The 16,368-nt window shown below is 38.8% G+C and overlaps 1 protein-coding gene and 1 long non-coding RNA gene across 2 annotated transcripts in view; one reads left to right on the top strand and one right to left on the bottom strand.

Moving 5' to 3' along the window:
* Positions 1-2,720: 2,720 nt before the first annotated feature.
* LOC103132457 (endothelial PAS domain-containing protein 1-like) overlaps positions 2,721-16,368 on the top strand; it is a 17,054-nt gene continuing 3,406 nt past the window's right edge. The window contains exons 1-4 of the mRNA XM_007544268.2: positions 2,721-2,900; positions 6,219-6,306; positions 13,266-13,381; positions 13,483-13,685. Coding sequence (XP_007544330.2) covers positions 2,790-2,900; positions 6,219-6,306; positions 13,266-13,381; positions 13,483-13,685 — 518 coding nt within the window. The 5' untranslated portion in view covers positions 2,721-2,789. The remainder of the gene's footprint in view (positions 2,901-6,218; positions 6,307-13,265; positions 13,382-13,482; positions 13,686-16,368) is intronic.
* LOC107835137 (uncharacterized) overlaps positions 15,223-16,368 on the bottom strand; it is a 6,818-nt gene continuing 5,672 nt past the window's right edge. Inside the window, exon 3 of the long non-coding RNA XR_001660966.1 lies at positions 15,223-15,790. This is a non-coding gene — a long non-coding RNA (uncharacterized LOC107835137). The remainder of the gene's footprint in view (positions 15,791-16,368) is intronic.

The following is a 16,368-nucleotide window of genomic DNA, read 5'->3' as shown; positions in this document are numbered from 1 at the left end:
AAAGTGAAACAAGTAGCAATAGTTATGAAGATGCACTAAATGTCATTACAGTGTCATTAATATTAACTCTTACCTCAAGTAAAGTGAAACAAGTATCAACAGTTATGAAGAGGTCATTAAGTGTCATTACAGTGTCATTAATATTAACTCTTACCTCAAGTAAAGTGAAATAAGTAGCAATAGTTACTAGACAAATGTCTAGTTAACATGACTGGTGTTATGAAGTGTAATACAATTATTTCTTAACACAAGTAGGATAATAACTAAAGCTGAACAAAATTATTCTGATCAAATATTTGTTTGGCAGAAGTTCAGACAGACTGCCACTGTTGTTATTCAGATTGCATCATTTAATGTATAGTTTTAGGCACATGAGTGTATCTTTTTACTTAATGAGCATTCTAAATTATTTCCAACCAGATACTCTGGCTTATTGATGTTTGCAAGACGTTTATTAATAAATAAATAGATTTATCACCAGTTTTTAGTTGTCTAAAATGTAACTTATTAACTCAGCTGGTGAATGTTGATTCCTTCTCCCCTTTCTGCACTTACCTGGCTATCCCACCCCACTTCACCTGGAGAAAATGGTAACACAAAAATGACTTACCTAATTTTCTTGGGGAATATTTCATCTGCTTCTTTTTCTTTGGTCAAACAGGGACTTTTTTCTCTGGTGGCTGGTTGTCATTATCATCCTCCACACTCGTAGCATGTCTTCATTTGCCAACTTTGTCCCCCCCGCCAACACCATGTGTCCTTAGGCTAGCCTGGGTCTTCATGTGGCTAAAGTTGTCAAAGCAAAGAACACAAGCACTGTGTCACATCAGCCAAGTTGCTAAATGATGCACATAAAGGATAACTTTGATTAACATATTAGCTTTTAATTTGCTAGATTTATATTGGAGGTTAAACAAAAACAACCTATTTGCCTGTCTTGAAAATATATTTAATATTAAGGGCTAACGTTATTAATGGAGTTTCATAACTTTAGCTAACATTAACTTACAGCAAGGTAGGATTGGCTTGAATTGCTCATAGCGAACATTACAAAGAAAGAGAGCATAGTCAATGTTATTTTCTCAAAGAAAATGTAAAGTTAATAAGACACATACCTCATATGTATTGGGTGACAAACTTCGGCTTCTTTTTAAACAGGAGGTCTGGCTTGTGTTAGGTTGGCCCCACAACATGGAAGATAAGAAATCTTCGAACTCACGAACACACTGCAGGCCTGTTCGTGCACTGCTGCCTCTCACTGGTGGAGATGGTGTATTGCACTACTTAAAACAACCTTAAATAATGTTTCAAATGCTAATTTCATGAGTGCTTTGTAGACATCTTGCTGTAAAACTTTAGGATCAATTAAATTAAGAAATTTTAGACTAAACAAAATGGCAGAGCAATATAATATTACCACATGAAGCTAATTTTTAAAGTTTAATCGGTAATACTTTTCTAACAAATTTATGTCAGATCATGATTTCTTGGTTAATGTCAAGTTGTCATAACGAAGACATTTTTGTCTACATTAATGTCAAGTTGTCATGACGAAGACATTTTGAATAATGTCAACTTTGTATTAAAGGTGTCATTATTTACAGAATGACACTTTATGATAGTCATAAATATTTATGAAGACTTATTCATGTTCATGACAGGTGTTATGTCATGTTTATGACAGTGTCATGTCAGTCTTATTCACTCCCCTTCAAATAAAGTGTTACCCATATGTTTATAAATGTTATGTAATTTATTGCACTTCTCATCTTTTTAAGGATTTTTAGTACGTTTTTCTGTCTTTGGTGTGAAATCCAGAAATATGAGCCTGAGTCCCCTCAGGCCACACCAGAGAGCAGATAATATTATCAAGGTTTCCTGATAATTTTGTCAGGAGTTAGCTACACATCCTCAACTTGGTCCTTTCATATTTTCTGGCATATGCTGCTTTGTGTTACACTTCTAAACACAATCTCCTTTCTACCGACGTAGAGTGCCATGTACTCTGCACATGGCAGCAGCACAAACGTCATGAAAGAAGGGGGAATTATCCTTTCTGCAGCTGCGTGTTGGACTCCGCTTTGCAGCCCATTATTTTCAAACGAGGTCGGTTACGCAACCAAAGAACAACAGAGCAGAGAAAAAAGTGCAGCTCGGTCCAAATGACTGGTAATCACGGCTAAGTACAGTATTGAGGCCAAAGGTGGCACTTACTCTTTGGACCAGGGTCCCAAAGAACTCTGTTGCGATTTTGGGGGCCCATGGGAAAAGCTCCAGGCTCCTGTGGGAGTTCTGCATGAACCGGGCCTGGATCCAAACTCAATCCCCAGGCCTCACCAGGAGCCTTGGGAACAGCTCCCCTCTTATCTCAGGGAAACACAGAGGAGGAACTGCGAGCTTCCCACCCTCTACCCCACCAACTACTGGGCTTTGTTCAGCTTGAAGCTGCTGTCCAAGCACGCACACACACATACACAGCTGTGCAAGAAGTGCTTTTTTTTAATATAAATTATCTTTGGAAGGAGACCTCGAGGACAGACTGGAGTCTCTCTGTGTAAATGTTTGGACACTGCACTGTACTGCACTGCACTGTACTGTGTATTTGAAAGTAATTGCTTAATATGTTATCTGTTCAAGTCTGGATGATCAATATTTGGTTGCAAAAGGGGAAACAAGCCTATTGCTGAGATTTACGCCGATGCCAGTTCTAACATCAGCAGCCAGTGACAGAAATAATCTCTTCTCTGCTCCCAGGCCATAGCAGCTGTGATGACGAGGAGGACAGGCTCATGGACAATCTGTACCTGAAATCTCTGGAGGGCTTCGTCACAGTGGTAACGTCAGATGGCGACATGATCTTCCTGTCAGAGAACATCAACAAATTCATGGGCCTCACGCAGGTACACAAGCACTGTGAGAGAACGGCTTTTTGCTGAATCAGACTGAAACAGAAAATGAAGCATTATTAGAAGAAAGATACAAATACTAATGTCCCACTCACAGTTTTATTTTTTTCTTTCCAAATTTGACTAAATTAGTGCTAAGCATTTGCAAAAACAAGAGTTTCATTCTATTAACACAAAAGTTAAATTTCTGTGGAACAGTCCTGCTTTGTTGCTTTCACAACAGTTTTTTTAATTATTATTTTAATTAAGAAAGCTGCTATTAAGCTTTATCACTTGCTTCTAAAGTCATGTCTTATTCAGCAGATACATCAAGTCTCTAATAAGCTCTCTTCTAAATCCTGCTGACCACATTTCAACATGGGGCAGTTAGCTTAAATGGTTATGCTAACATTAACATGTTTGCTCTTGATTTTGATTTGACTTGTTGATTGTTCTCCACTTTTCACTGTGGTTTTAAGTAATAACATGCAGCAAAAATGTGTAGAAAAAGTTTTTATTGTTATTATTGAACTTGCAAAATGCAGCTGTACAGATTACTAGTCTTGTAGCTGCAACTGGCATAAAATCGGTCTGTACAACTTTAGTCTGACTAATTATTTAAAATGCATTAAGAATAACAGTCAGAAAGTGTATGAATATGAATAATTAAGACAAAACTAAAAAGCAGAAAAACCTTTATTACATTTTGGCTTAAAATGTCTCCAATGACTTGTAAATATGTTTTTTGCGGTTATGTATTACTATTCTTTTAATAACTAGAGAATATTAACTCAGGCCAACAGAAGACTTTCATGCAGGGTGTCACATAAGCTCACTCTGTTTGTGTGAAGTGCTTGTGAGGTCAGCTCTGTGTGTGCTATAGACAGGACAGTTTCAGCTCTAAACATTTCTCTTCTTTTTTGGCACCAACTTTAAAACTGAATCATCCAAGAAAGGAAGTTCATTGTGTGACTTCTGAGCATCTGAAGCGACGTGTTTCTGTTTTGGTGCAAACAAGCCAGGTTTCTGGAGGTGACACTTTTCTTTTTGCTCCTTACGCTAATCTTCACCCAGTTCTTCCAGTGTGTTTATTACAAAATAAATCACTACTGCTAGCTAATAGGGGTGTAGCGATACAATAATTTCACAATACGATATGTATCACAATATTTGTTGAGCGATACAATTCACTATGATTCAGTGCATTTTTACTATTTTCTGAAAGATTTTAGAAGGACAGAGTAATTTTAGTGACATTTTGTGTTCCACAGACTTGAATTTAGTTAACTGAAAACTGATTAAAAGCACCAACTACACAATACCTGACTCTGATTGGACAGTCTAACAGTCTGTAGCTGGACAAAATTAATCAAAGATGCAGTGAGAGAATTAGTTTCTGTCATTTAATTCATGTGGATTTGACATAAAACTCAAAAGTTTAAACGGTAATCCAGGAGCAGAGTGGAAAGATTATCAGCCTCTGTAGACTCTCAATATGCAAATGATTGCACTTATGTTTTTTCTTTTGGACACTGTGCCTGCATTTTGGAGTAAAAATGCAGCCACAAATGCAGTCTTTTGGACTATGGGGAAAAAGGCGTTTCTACCTTGGCTCCCGGAGTTAGCAGTGGCTCTAAGCTGCTTTCTTCTAACTGCCAAAGTAGTGGCTCCACCTCATCCCGTAGTGATCGACTCCCTGCAGCTACGCAGCGCCGCTATCTACGCTAATTACGAAGTGAATGCTACCAGTCGAAATTTGCATTAATTTCGCGATCTCACTGCTTTTGCAGCTGCTCCGTTCGCGCCGCTACTCCTTTCCGCTTCTCCGTTCTGCTTCTCTTTCACGGTTACTTGCGCAACTTTACTTCGTTTCTCAGCAACAAAATACAGCCCATTGTTATTTATTGAAGATGTTACATTTCCAAAAACACAGGAATCTAATGTTTCGTTTCGTTTTGTACGTTTGGAAGCTCATTCCCTCTCACATAATCGGAAAAGCCGGGGCATGGCGGCGCTTTTGACATTTCTCTGACATTCGGAAAAATATGGTTTACTAATTTTAGCATAACTCCGGTTATACTTGGCCTATTAACACAATTTAAAAACTGGTGTGTAGTTTATAATGTCCACTTTAAGCTCAAGTTGAAAGTGAGACTGAGGGAGGCGGAGTCTTGCTGCTGCGCCGTAACAAACTAGACGTTAAAAAGAGCTATAAGTCTATGAACCCCTATGGTTTAACGGATCGATACTCGTGGATGAAAAATCGACACTTTCCGAGGGCGGAAAATATCGATATATATCGCCGAATCGATTTATTTATACAGCTAATGAGAACAGCATTATTTATGTTGACCTAAAGTGCTTGTTAGCCCAGCGACAAGATGGCTTAAAATAATGAATATCTGAGGAGGACATCCAAATTTGTAAATTAGTTCAATGTCTCCATTCTTTCTTGCATGACTGCTGTTTAATTAGTGTGAGTTGCTAATAAAACAGCACTAAGTAAATAGTATTTTGAACGTGTAGGCATGTTCATACTTGTAGGTTCTTAGAGTCTTATCCTGACATAAAGTAAATATTTTACCAAGAAGCTTTAATAGAGTTTATTTGTTTCTGTTCAGTGGGATGTTGCAGTTAGCTAATTAAATAATATTCATGTTTTACGCTAACTAGCACCCTTCAGTGTTAGCCAACCTATAGAAATATTTCACTTTCATAAAAATAACAGTCAAAAATTCATTTTTCATTCTAGAAAAATTAATATTTTGGATAATTGAATAGTATAACTGTCTCATAAAACATGAGTTGAAGACATTATGTGGTTACAGTCTTCAATATATTTACGTCTTACTCTAGCTGATATTTTTGTGAGCAGATGAGCTGAATTGCTATGCTAATGCAAGCATGTTTCCTATATGTTTTGATCAGAATTTTTATAACAAATTGATAGCAAATCAAAATGGGGTTACATTAAATTGATTGTGGACAAACATTACAGGAAGCTGTTCCCTTGCTTTTTAACCTATGGCATTAATTAGCCTATACAATGATTTGTATATCACATTTAGAAATCAACAGACTTCTTTAGACAACATCACATCTCTCTTGTAAACCATTTTCATGGTCCTCAGACTGAAGGCATTTCCATATATTTATGTCTATATAACATGAATCACAAATCCTTTAAAAATCCTATAATCAGGAAAAAGACACCGCTACATTTAAGCACCAAGTGTTTTGTTCAAAACTGTTTGTGGACATTTATTGTGGACAGGAAGTAATGTTAGATTGTTGGCTTCTGATTCTGATGAATCTTCATTCTATTTTTGTCAGGTGGAGCTCACAGGTCACAGCATCTTTGACTTTACCCACCCATGTGACCACGAGGAGATCAGAGAAAACCTTAGCCTGAAGTCAGCAGGTGAGCATTCAACCTTACCAACCCACATTACAACTGCAAGACATTTTTACATAAACAAATCTCACCCTCATTCTGTTGGATTTTAATCTAACAATAACATAGTATTTTTATACAAGTATTAAAGCTTTGTGTGAGCTCACCATCCAAGCATAAGTTTTTCCACAGAAGCAGATTTGTATTTAGTTATTCAAGGCAAACTACATGAAGAGATATTTTTGATTTGTAGTTTAAAACTAATGAAGGTGTCTTGGAGACATGATTAAACATCTAATATTCCGTAAACTTCTTCTGTTCTTTTCTATTTTATCTGTCTTAACATTACTTTTTATCATTTTCTTTTAAAGGCATAAAAAACATGATGCCATGGAAAGATATGCTTACCCATTGCATATTACACATCTAACACTCTAACATGCAACACCACACATACGTCACTCACATCAAGGGTTGCCACCCGTCCCTTAAAATACGGAACCGTCCCGTATTTGGCTGTTAAATGTAGCGTCCTGTATTGAACCGATACGGGACGCGGTTTGTTCCGTATTCTACAAATGTGTATGTGTAATAATAAAGAAGTGGTCCCCGAGTACTTTATATACTAGGCTGCCCCAGTCATTGTTTCACTCACGGTGTTGGTGTTGCGATATTGTGCCCAACTGCTTTCTGGGTAACACAGACCAACCGACACGCTGCCCCCCCCACCGGACTTTAAATATATAGGGACTGGTCCCTTGGTAACCCTAGTCAAAGCACCCCCCCCCCTGCGCTTATGAGACTAGGACGACGCGCATTAGTGGGCGTCCCTTATTTTGATTTCTGAAAGGTGGCAACACTACTCACATCAGCATGCTGGATGCTTGAAACTGAAAATGAAGGCGACTGCATGCCCTACTTTCTGGTTAACTTGGGAAACTATTATTCTTCCACTTTGGGACACTGATAGAGCATTGAAGTTTCATTCTGACACAGTCATTTGCCAGAAAATAAAACTTCTTTTTTAATTCTAAATTCAGTATAAAAACTCGGTAGTGAAGTGTTTGGAGATTGTGAATTCCACTCCACTGGTCCCAGTACACATGCACTATTCCCAACGGGAACACATAAAGTGATACCCATACTTTCAAAGCAAGGCAGGACTCAGTTTCTCAAAGTTCCCTTGTTTCACTCAGCTTTAGATCCACGTAAAGCATTGTTCAACACACCACCATATGCAGCAAGCTGGAAAAGTGTCACAGTAGCCGTATAATTTGAATGAACCATTTTCAATGATGGAAATCTGTACAACCTCAAAACAACTGAAAAGGTGTGTATATCTGTTGGGAATGGAAGTACAAATTTGTATAGATTGGGAAACCCGTGAATGACTGAATGAATGCAGAAGTCTGCTCTATTAGCTGGAAACCAGGGCAGTATAAGCACACAGCATGGTTAATGATTGAGCAGAAAATCACCAGATTTAGTTGAATTGGAACAAATGAGACTTTGCTAACTGCATGCAAGGATCACTGTTACATCTCAATAACTGTACATCACTTTTTGTGGGACTTTTCTAACACATGGAAGCTTTAAAAACAACTGATTTAAAAGGGAACACATTTTCTTTTTTTTATTGTGTAGGTATGATTGGTTAGTTTTCCTGCTTTGTAGCAGATCTACTAAGCCATATGAAAGCATAAATGTTAGTTGTCACAAGATGTGTATGCTGGTGGACCCTTAAATCATTATCCTGAAGAACGAGTTTTTAATAGCATTTAGCAGTGGATGTTGCATTTCTGATCAATGCAGGGTGGTTGAAGGAGATAGGGGGAAAGTCCAGAGTGCCATGAAAATGAGGTATGATCTTAAACTTCACAGTATTCTTAAGCAATAATGAAGCCACAGTCATCCTTATCCTTTGAGCTTTCTCAGGGGAACTGATTGTAAATCTTGCCTTCCTAAGCAGTAAATAAAACCCATGTGTTCAGCCTTTCAGCCTTCTCTCAGAGGCCCTTAATGCTTTTATTTCTACTCCACAAGAAGACACAAATTCACATAACAAGCTGAGAGTGAGCTGCAAATTTCTAAAACTTTCCCAAAACTGACACAAAAAGGAGCCTCAATAAATATAAATGTTATTGACCTGCCAATAAGATATGGCTCAAAAGTCTCATAATGTATTAAAGCAAGATTGACCCAGAGTTTTACAGAAAGTTGTAAGCAAATAATACATAAAAGAATAAACTTTTAAATAATTAAAAGGTGGATGTCAAGTCAGGCTTGGAAGGATTTCAACAACTGTGGCTGCATTTTGGTAAGCTGACATAAAAACAATGTTGCATAACCTTCAATATACATATAGTGCAATTCAAAAGTATTTACATCCATTGAGATTTTTCAGATAATGTTACATGATAGTCACATTTCAATGAGAATATCATGCAATGTACCATAGAGTATGACTTTGCTAACTCTTAACATGTAGAAACATTCTTATTCACAAAATAGCTTAAGCTCCTTTAGATAGGTTGGAGAGCATGTATAAGCATCCATGCTCTGATTCTTAGTTGGATTGAACTGGATTTGGACTGTTCTAACATGTTGCAAACATTCAATTGCCTTTTTTGGTAAAACTTTATTTGACTGTGTGCATAAGACTGACATGACATTGTCATAAACATGACATAACATTTGTCATGGACATGAATGAGTCTTTATGAATGTTTATGACTGCTATCATGAAGTGTCATTCTGTAAATAACTTTTAATGCAAAGTTGCTTTAAAAGTTGCATTGAAAGTCCATTGAAAGTGCAAACTTTGAATTATTTGGTAAATAATGACACTTTTAATGCAAAGTTGCCACTTTTATTAGACTTTTAATGCAACGTTTAAAGCAACTTTGCATTAAAAGTGTCTTAATTTTCCAAGTGACACTTCATGACAACAGTCATAGATATTCATAAAGACTCCTTCATGTTCATGACAGATGTTATATAATGTTTATGACAATGTCATGTCAGTCTTCTGCACAAACTGGTGACTCGTGATGCAAAACAGTGTTTATATTGCAGTTTGGTAAAGCAAAAATTTAGACATGGCTGAAAAACCACCTCACCTAACGTAAAAACATTTTATCAAAAAACATGTGCCATTCAGCAAATATATTATTGTAATTTCTATTTGCGCAATTTCATGACCTGTGAACTTACTTCCATGGCTCAAGTCACTTGGAGCGTAAAACAGGTTTTCTTCCAGCTCTGCCCTGCTTCTTTCATCTAACAATAAACTCTGACCTGCTAATATTCAAGCATAGCCTTGCCACAGCATGATGCTGTCTCCACCATGTTTCACGCTGGAGATGGGATGTTCAGTCTTACACCACACATAATATTTTGGATGTTGATTAGAAAGATAAACTTTGGTCTCATGTGAGCAAAGCAGGCTCCTCCACATGTTTGATTTGTCCCCTATATGGCATGTAGCAACCTGCAAACTGGACTTTTCATCACTTTCTCAACAATGTTCTTCTTCTTGTCAATATTACATAAAAAATAAATTAGTTAAGTGTTTGACAAACAGCTTCTTCCACCTGAGCTAAGGATCTTTGCAGTTTAAGTGAACAACTGTTTCTTGGTAGGTTTGCTGTTGTCACCTTTTATTTGTGATGGGCATAAAGTTTGTAACTCTCAGAAGTCTTAAGTTAATTTGCAGCTTCTAGAGGAGTTTTGTGACATGCTGCATGGACTGACCTGGACAGTTGAGACCCTTCTTTGAAAATTAGATGAAGACTTCTCCCTCTTTCGTTCATGAAGCCATTGATCAATTCTCTTGGCAAGCCTTTCTAAGGCCTCGAGGGTCTTGGGAGGGTCACGGGTAGCAATCTCATCCTTGATATCATCCGACAGGCCCTGGTAAAAAACGTCAAACAGGGCTTCGTTATTCCAAAGACAACTTTACTTCCAGGCATGGAAATTGATGATGTAGTCAGTAACGGGTCGAGACCCCTGTTTGAGAGAAGACAGTCTCCTGGCAGCCTCCCTCTCAGGACGGATTGGATCAAAAATCCTTTTCATTTAATCAGAAAACTCAAAAAATGAGTCACAGCTGTCGGCATCATTCTCCCACTCAGAGGTTCCCCACTGCTTTGCCTTACCAGATAGAGAGATTGTATAGGCCACCTTGACCCATTCAGAAGGGAAGGCAGAGGGCTGGAGTTCAAAAAGCAGAGAACACTGGGTTAAAAAGGTCTGCACTGTTCAGGATCCCCATCAAAACGCTCTGGGGGGAATCTTAGGTTCGTTTTTAGTGTTAACTGTGGGAGTGACAGCAAGGGGAAGTGGCCGTGTAACTGAGGGCCTTCTCTCAGGGCTTGGAAAGCCCTGAGAGAAGTAAGTCCCTGTAAAAGCTCCTGGACATTTCTTTCTAGGCCAGTAATAGCACCCTCCACCTTAGAACACCAATCAGAATCTGGCGAGATCGTACTGCAATGTTAAAGCAAACTTAGTCAGAACCCAAAACAAGTATTTGGGTCACCAAAAGTTTATTACAAAAAAATTAGGGTGTTGAAGGGGCTCCACAGGGTGTGGTCACACAGGTGGGTCAGGAATGGGAGATCCACAGGGGCCAAGAATCCAGCCTGGGGAGGGTAGGGTGAATGGGCAGTGGAAGGCCTATGGGGGGCTCAGGGGACAAATGGATGACGGGGACAAAATCCACCCACCAGAGGCTCAGTCGTTGAAACAATCCAGGGTCACGCACCCTCCCTTGCAAGAACCCGGATTTCATTGCCTGAGGCCCCCACCGTCTCAGGCAATGGAAATCCAATAATCAGAAGACTGGAGGCAGGATCAGAGGCTAGCAACAGGAGGTCAGAACTTTTCCTACAGCAGAAGGACTAGTCAAGAATCTGTGGTCAAAAATCAGGCAGGATCAGCAAACCAGAAAACTCTTTTGAACATGAAACAAGGCTTGAACGCTGTGACTGAGGCAACAGATGATCTCACACTGAGCTGGTGACGAGCAGCTGTTTAAATAGGGAGCAACACAGTGCAGGTGAGGGTAATGAGTAATCAGCACAGTCAAGGTGGAGCTGCAGGGCTGAAATCATGACAGTTATTGAGAAGTGCGCAGAAGCAGCTCAAAGACACAATAATATTTCATTTTCCTTTGGCATCAATAAAGTGTTTTGAATTTTGGGCAGTTTTTAGTGTGGGAAAAGAAAACCATTTGTTTCAATGAAGGAGGCATCTCTCAGAAATGTCAGAGACTGGTACCACAATGTAAAGGTTTTTAGTAAGACATGGATTAAAGTATGTCTTTACAAAGTTGAAGCGATTACCTCTGAAAGTGAAAAACAGACTCAGGCTTGTTCTCAGGAATTAAAGCTCAACTTGAAATAATCAGACCAAACACAGTGAAATATGACACATTTGAATAGTTTTGGTAAAATATATTGGAGTCCCTTGAGATTTCTCTTTGGCTTTGTCTATGTTGATGTACAGTAAATGTTAAATAATTTGGACTGGTTGTGTAGTTTGGGATATTTTCAGTGGCTTTTGAACAGCAGGAGCAATGCTTTTAGCTTTTTACAATTCCATTGAATCTCATTTAAAATTCATTTCAAGCTGCACTACCATTTTCGTGTACTGTAAATCTGGCATTTTGCATGTATGGTACTATGGGCAAAACTGCTTTTAAATAATTTCAAATTACCTGTTTAAAAGATGAAACATAATTAGAATCAGTTTTGCTGTTTCAAGTCTGAGCTGGGGTTTAGTTCCTCCATGCTTGAATAATTCCTACAATCCCTCTCCCCCACACACATCTTTTTTCTATTAAAAACAGAGAAAGGTTGAATTTAACCGCTAAAACTGGCATTTAGATGATTATCAATTCTGAAAATTCATGCATTGTATATTTATGTATGACGATCATAGTTTTAATAGAATAAGAAAATTTTTTAAATTGTTTGGTATCCCTAAAGCTTCATGTTTGTATGTCCAAAGGAAACAAAATTAAGAAACCCTCCAAAGTTTTGTCATAAATCTAGTTTCAGTTGTCAATAGTGAGTCATATCAGCTGTTGCCAGAAGAATATACAACTTATATTTACTTTTTGTTTTTAAATTCGTACTTTGTGAAGTTGTGTTTGGCCAATAGTCCAGACCTGGACACCAGGCACTGTTGTGTACAGAGACAGGAATTCTGAAGAAATCTCAGCTCACAACAGCTAAAACTGGAAACCAAAGCCACGTGACCTTTGACACCTCAAACAGCCTAATAAATCATCATGATGGAATGATCAGCAATCTGCACAGGCTTTGGAAAACCATCAACTTTCATCACAGTCCAGCCTTCGTACATCTTCATTTAAAACGTATAACTTTTTTTGTTGTACTTTTTTTTAGAACAGGTACATACTGGAGCGACTGAAATCTGGTCTTTCTCTACAAGTCTGAATCAATTCTGATTCTCCATTACTGATATCAACATTGCCACAGTAAAATTCAAACCTCTTCAGACACTTACAGGGGGACAATATTGGTTGCACTCGATTTTATTTTGAGGTGTCAGAACAAAAAGCATGGCTCACTTTAGATTTTTTTTTATTTAACAGATTGTTTGCAACTATGTCGTTTTTGTTCCACTTCATAATTTTCTCCTTTGGGTTGGTGTGTCAGAAAATCCTGATAAGGGTTTGTGTTTGTAATATGTTTACGTAAAATCCTCCATCCATCCATTTTCTGAACACCCTTGTCCCTCAGTGGGGTCGGGAGGGGTTACGTAAAATCCTACCTCTTGGTTTTTGTGACACAGATGCTTCAGAAACAAATGTACCATTTTAAAAATAGGTGTTGAAACTGTAGGTGTTGGGTTATTATGGCCATCATTTAGCTATTTTCACAATTAATTTGATCTGTTCTACAGGATGAGATTCTGTGAAATCTTGGTCCACCTTAAATTATTACTCTTCTGTTTTCTAGGGAGCTTCCGTAAAAAAGGCAAAGACCAGAGCACAGAGCGAGACTTCTTCATGAGGATGAAATGCACAGTGACCAACAGAGGGCGCACCGTAAACCTCAAGTCAGCAAGCTGGAAAGTAAGTCTTGGATGGACATGAGACGCTAGACTGGCATTCAAACCGTTTCCATCATAAAAGCTGCAGGAGGCAAAATTTTCTGATATTCCCATCCCCTCCAGGTGCTGCACTGCACCGGCCAACTTAAGATGTACGACAGCTGCCCATCGCGGGTTCTCTGCAGCTACAAGGAGCCTCCGCTCACCTGCGCCGTCCTGATGTGCGAACCCATCCCACACCCGTCCAACATCGACGCGCCGCTGGACAGCAGGACGTTCCTGAGCCGACACAGCATGGACATGAAGTTCAGCTACTGTGATGAAAAGTAAGCAGGCACCACTATAGCAGTAACACTGCTCATCAAGTGTGTTTTTCTGAGCCAACACCAAAATAAGAATCCTTAAATACCTCTACCAACTGCAGGACTGAAGTGTTTCCAGTGTGTAGCTGACTATATAAAACCTCTTTTTTTTTTACTTGCAAGAGTTCATAACTCTTCTTAGGTTGAAAACTTTTTAGGTACCTTAAAATTCAGTGACTTCACAACCAGCTTCCTGCATGTGGACGATAGCTTGTGTAACAAACCAATGGGCTCTACTGGATGAGACGTCGCTCCCTCTCCATTCATTTTCTATGGAACTTGTGCAATGAGGTGACAACTGCTTGCCCTCTTTCAGTCAAGTAACTGGTGAAATTCGTACATGTGAAGTTTGTATGCGCACATGAAGGCTAAGCTGCATAACACAAGAAAGTTGAAAAATATCCAGCTTTTGTTGCTGTTGGCCCTAAGTGCTGGAAAACTTTCACTGTCGCTCTTTGTTTGTTGATTCCATAACACGTAGAAACCGGCATTTCTCTTGGCGTACCAAGCAGTCATCTCAGATGTCCGGATCAGTCTTAGTGAGAAACTTCCAGTGTGTCACATTTCAACTTTGTGGGGCCCTTCATATTAATTTTTATTTACAACTCACAAGTTCAAAACTATTTTCTTGATGGTCACTAGAGCTAGAGAAAACACCAAACAACAACATTTCTTAATGAAGACACTTGACTGACTCTTTTGTATTGTGTCTTTTGACACAATACAAAACCTTAATTTAAAAAAGTTTTTTAAACAAAACTTTTTGTTTTTTTAAAAAAAAGGAAATCATTACAATTCCAACAGTTTTGATTACAATTTTATTTTACTTAACTGAGGTTAGGTTTTTTTTTTTTCATTTAATAATTGGGGGAAAATTTTTACTTCATACTCTGCAAACCAGAGCCTAAACTGACTTGAAGTCTGGATTGAGTTTTTTCCCCTTCATTAATGACACAATTTTATTACATATATTATATCTATCATGGTAGTTCAGGGTGAGTTAGTTTTAATTCTAAATGAATATCATTGTTGGACTTTTATTTAAGTGCTATTCTCCTTCAAGATACATTTACCTATTGCTAGAATAAATGCCTCTAGAACGGTGGTTCTTAACCTTTTTTGAAGTACCGAACCCACCAGTTTCATATGTGCATTCACTGAACCCTTCTGTAGCAATGAATAAAATATGAATTTTTTCCCCCAAATTCAAGACATAGGGGTGACCCAACTAGAGTCTAGTTGGGTCACCCCAAGATCACTAAGTCTTCTTAAAAGGTAGAGTCTCTGAGAACAGTTCTTCAAAATACACTCCTGATCAAAATATTAAGACCAGTGAAAAAATTGCAAGAATTTGCATTTTGCACTATTGGATCTTAAGAAGGTTCTAAGTAGAGCTTCACAATGTTAAAGTAAAAAATCAGTGCAAGAGACAAGAACTTTTGAGCAGGGAATTTTCTGAAAACTCCATTTACACTCGACCATGATTTTTTTCAGCTGATCAAAAGTTTAAGACCATAGTCTTTAAAAGCCAAAAGCTGTGCAAAATTCTGGATTCCATGTCATTTTCTGTCAAGTCTTTACACTGTCAAGAACCCTGATGGCAAAAGCAAAAAAGCTCACTGACTTTGAACGTGGTAGGATTGTTGAGCTGCATAAGCAAGGAGTCTCACAACGTGCCATCACTGCTGAGGTTGGACGCAGTAAGACAGTCATTTTGCATTTTTTAAATGATGGAATGATATGGAACAAAAAAGTCAAGTGGTAGACCCAAAAAAATTTCACCAGCTCTGAGCCGCAGGATCCGATTGGCTGTCCGTCAAGACACGGGACGAACTTCTACCCAAATTAAGGCCATTACTGGTGCTGACTGCAGCCCAATAACTATCAGATGGCATCTGCGAGAGAAGGGCTTCAGAAACAAAAAACGTCTTCAAAGGCCACGTCTTCTTCAACACCACAAAATTACCCGTTTGGACTTTGCAAGAGTGCACCAAACATGGGACATTGAAAGGTGGAACAAAGTTGTCTTCTCTGATGAGAAAAAATTTAACCTTGATGGTCCTGATGGCCTCCAATGTTACTGGCATGACAAGGAGATCCCACCTGAGATGTTTTCTACACAGCACAGTGGTGGGGGCGCCATCATGATTTGGGGTGTGTTTTCCTTCAATGGAACAATGGAGCTTCAGGTTGTGCAGGGGCGTCAAACAGCAGCTGGCTATGTGGAGATGTTGCAGCGGGCATCCCTCATGACAGAGGGCCCTCGTCTGTGTGGTAATGATTGGGTTTTTCAACAGGACAACGCTGCAGTTCACAATGCCCGCCTGACAAAGGAGTTCTACCAAGAGAATAACATCACTCTTTTGGACCATCCTGCATGTTTCCCGGATCTAAGCCCAATTGAGAACATTTGGGGAAGGATGGCAAGGGGAGTTTACAAAAATGGACATCAGTTCCAGACAGTGGATGCCCTTCGTGAAGCCATCTTCAACACTTGGAGCAACGTTCCCACTAGCCTCCTGGAAACACTGGCATCAAGCATGCCTAAACGATTGTTTGAAGTCATCCGCAAGAATGGTGGAGCTGCTCATTACTGAGTCCTTTTTTGAGACTTTGATTTCTGTTTTGGGGGGTTTTCAGGGTTTTT

Source organism: Poecilia formosa, unplaced genomic scaffold, assembly GCF_000485575.1.
Source record: "Poecilia formosa unplaced genomic scaffold, Poecilia_formosa-5.1.2 Scaffold1066, whole genome shotgun sequence".
Taxonomy (NCBI): Eukaryota; Metazoa; Chordata; class Actinopteri; order Cyprinodontiformes; family Poeciliidae; genus Poecilia; species Poecilia formosa.
Note: the sequence above shows the minus strand (reverse complement) of the source record. Positions and strands in the feature narration are given on the sequence as shown.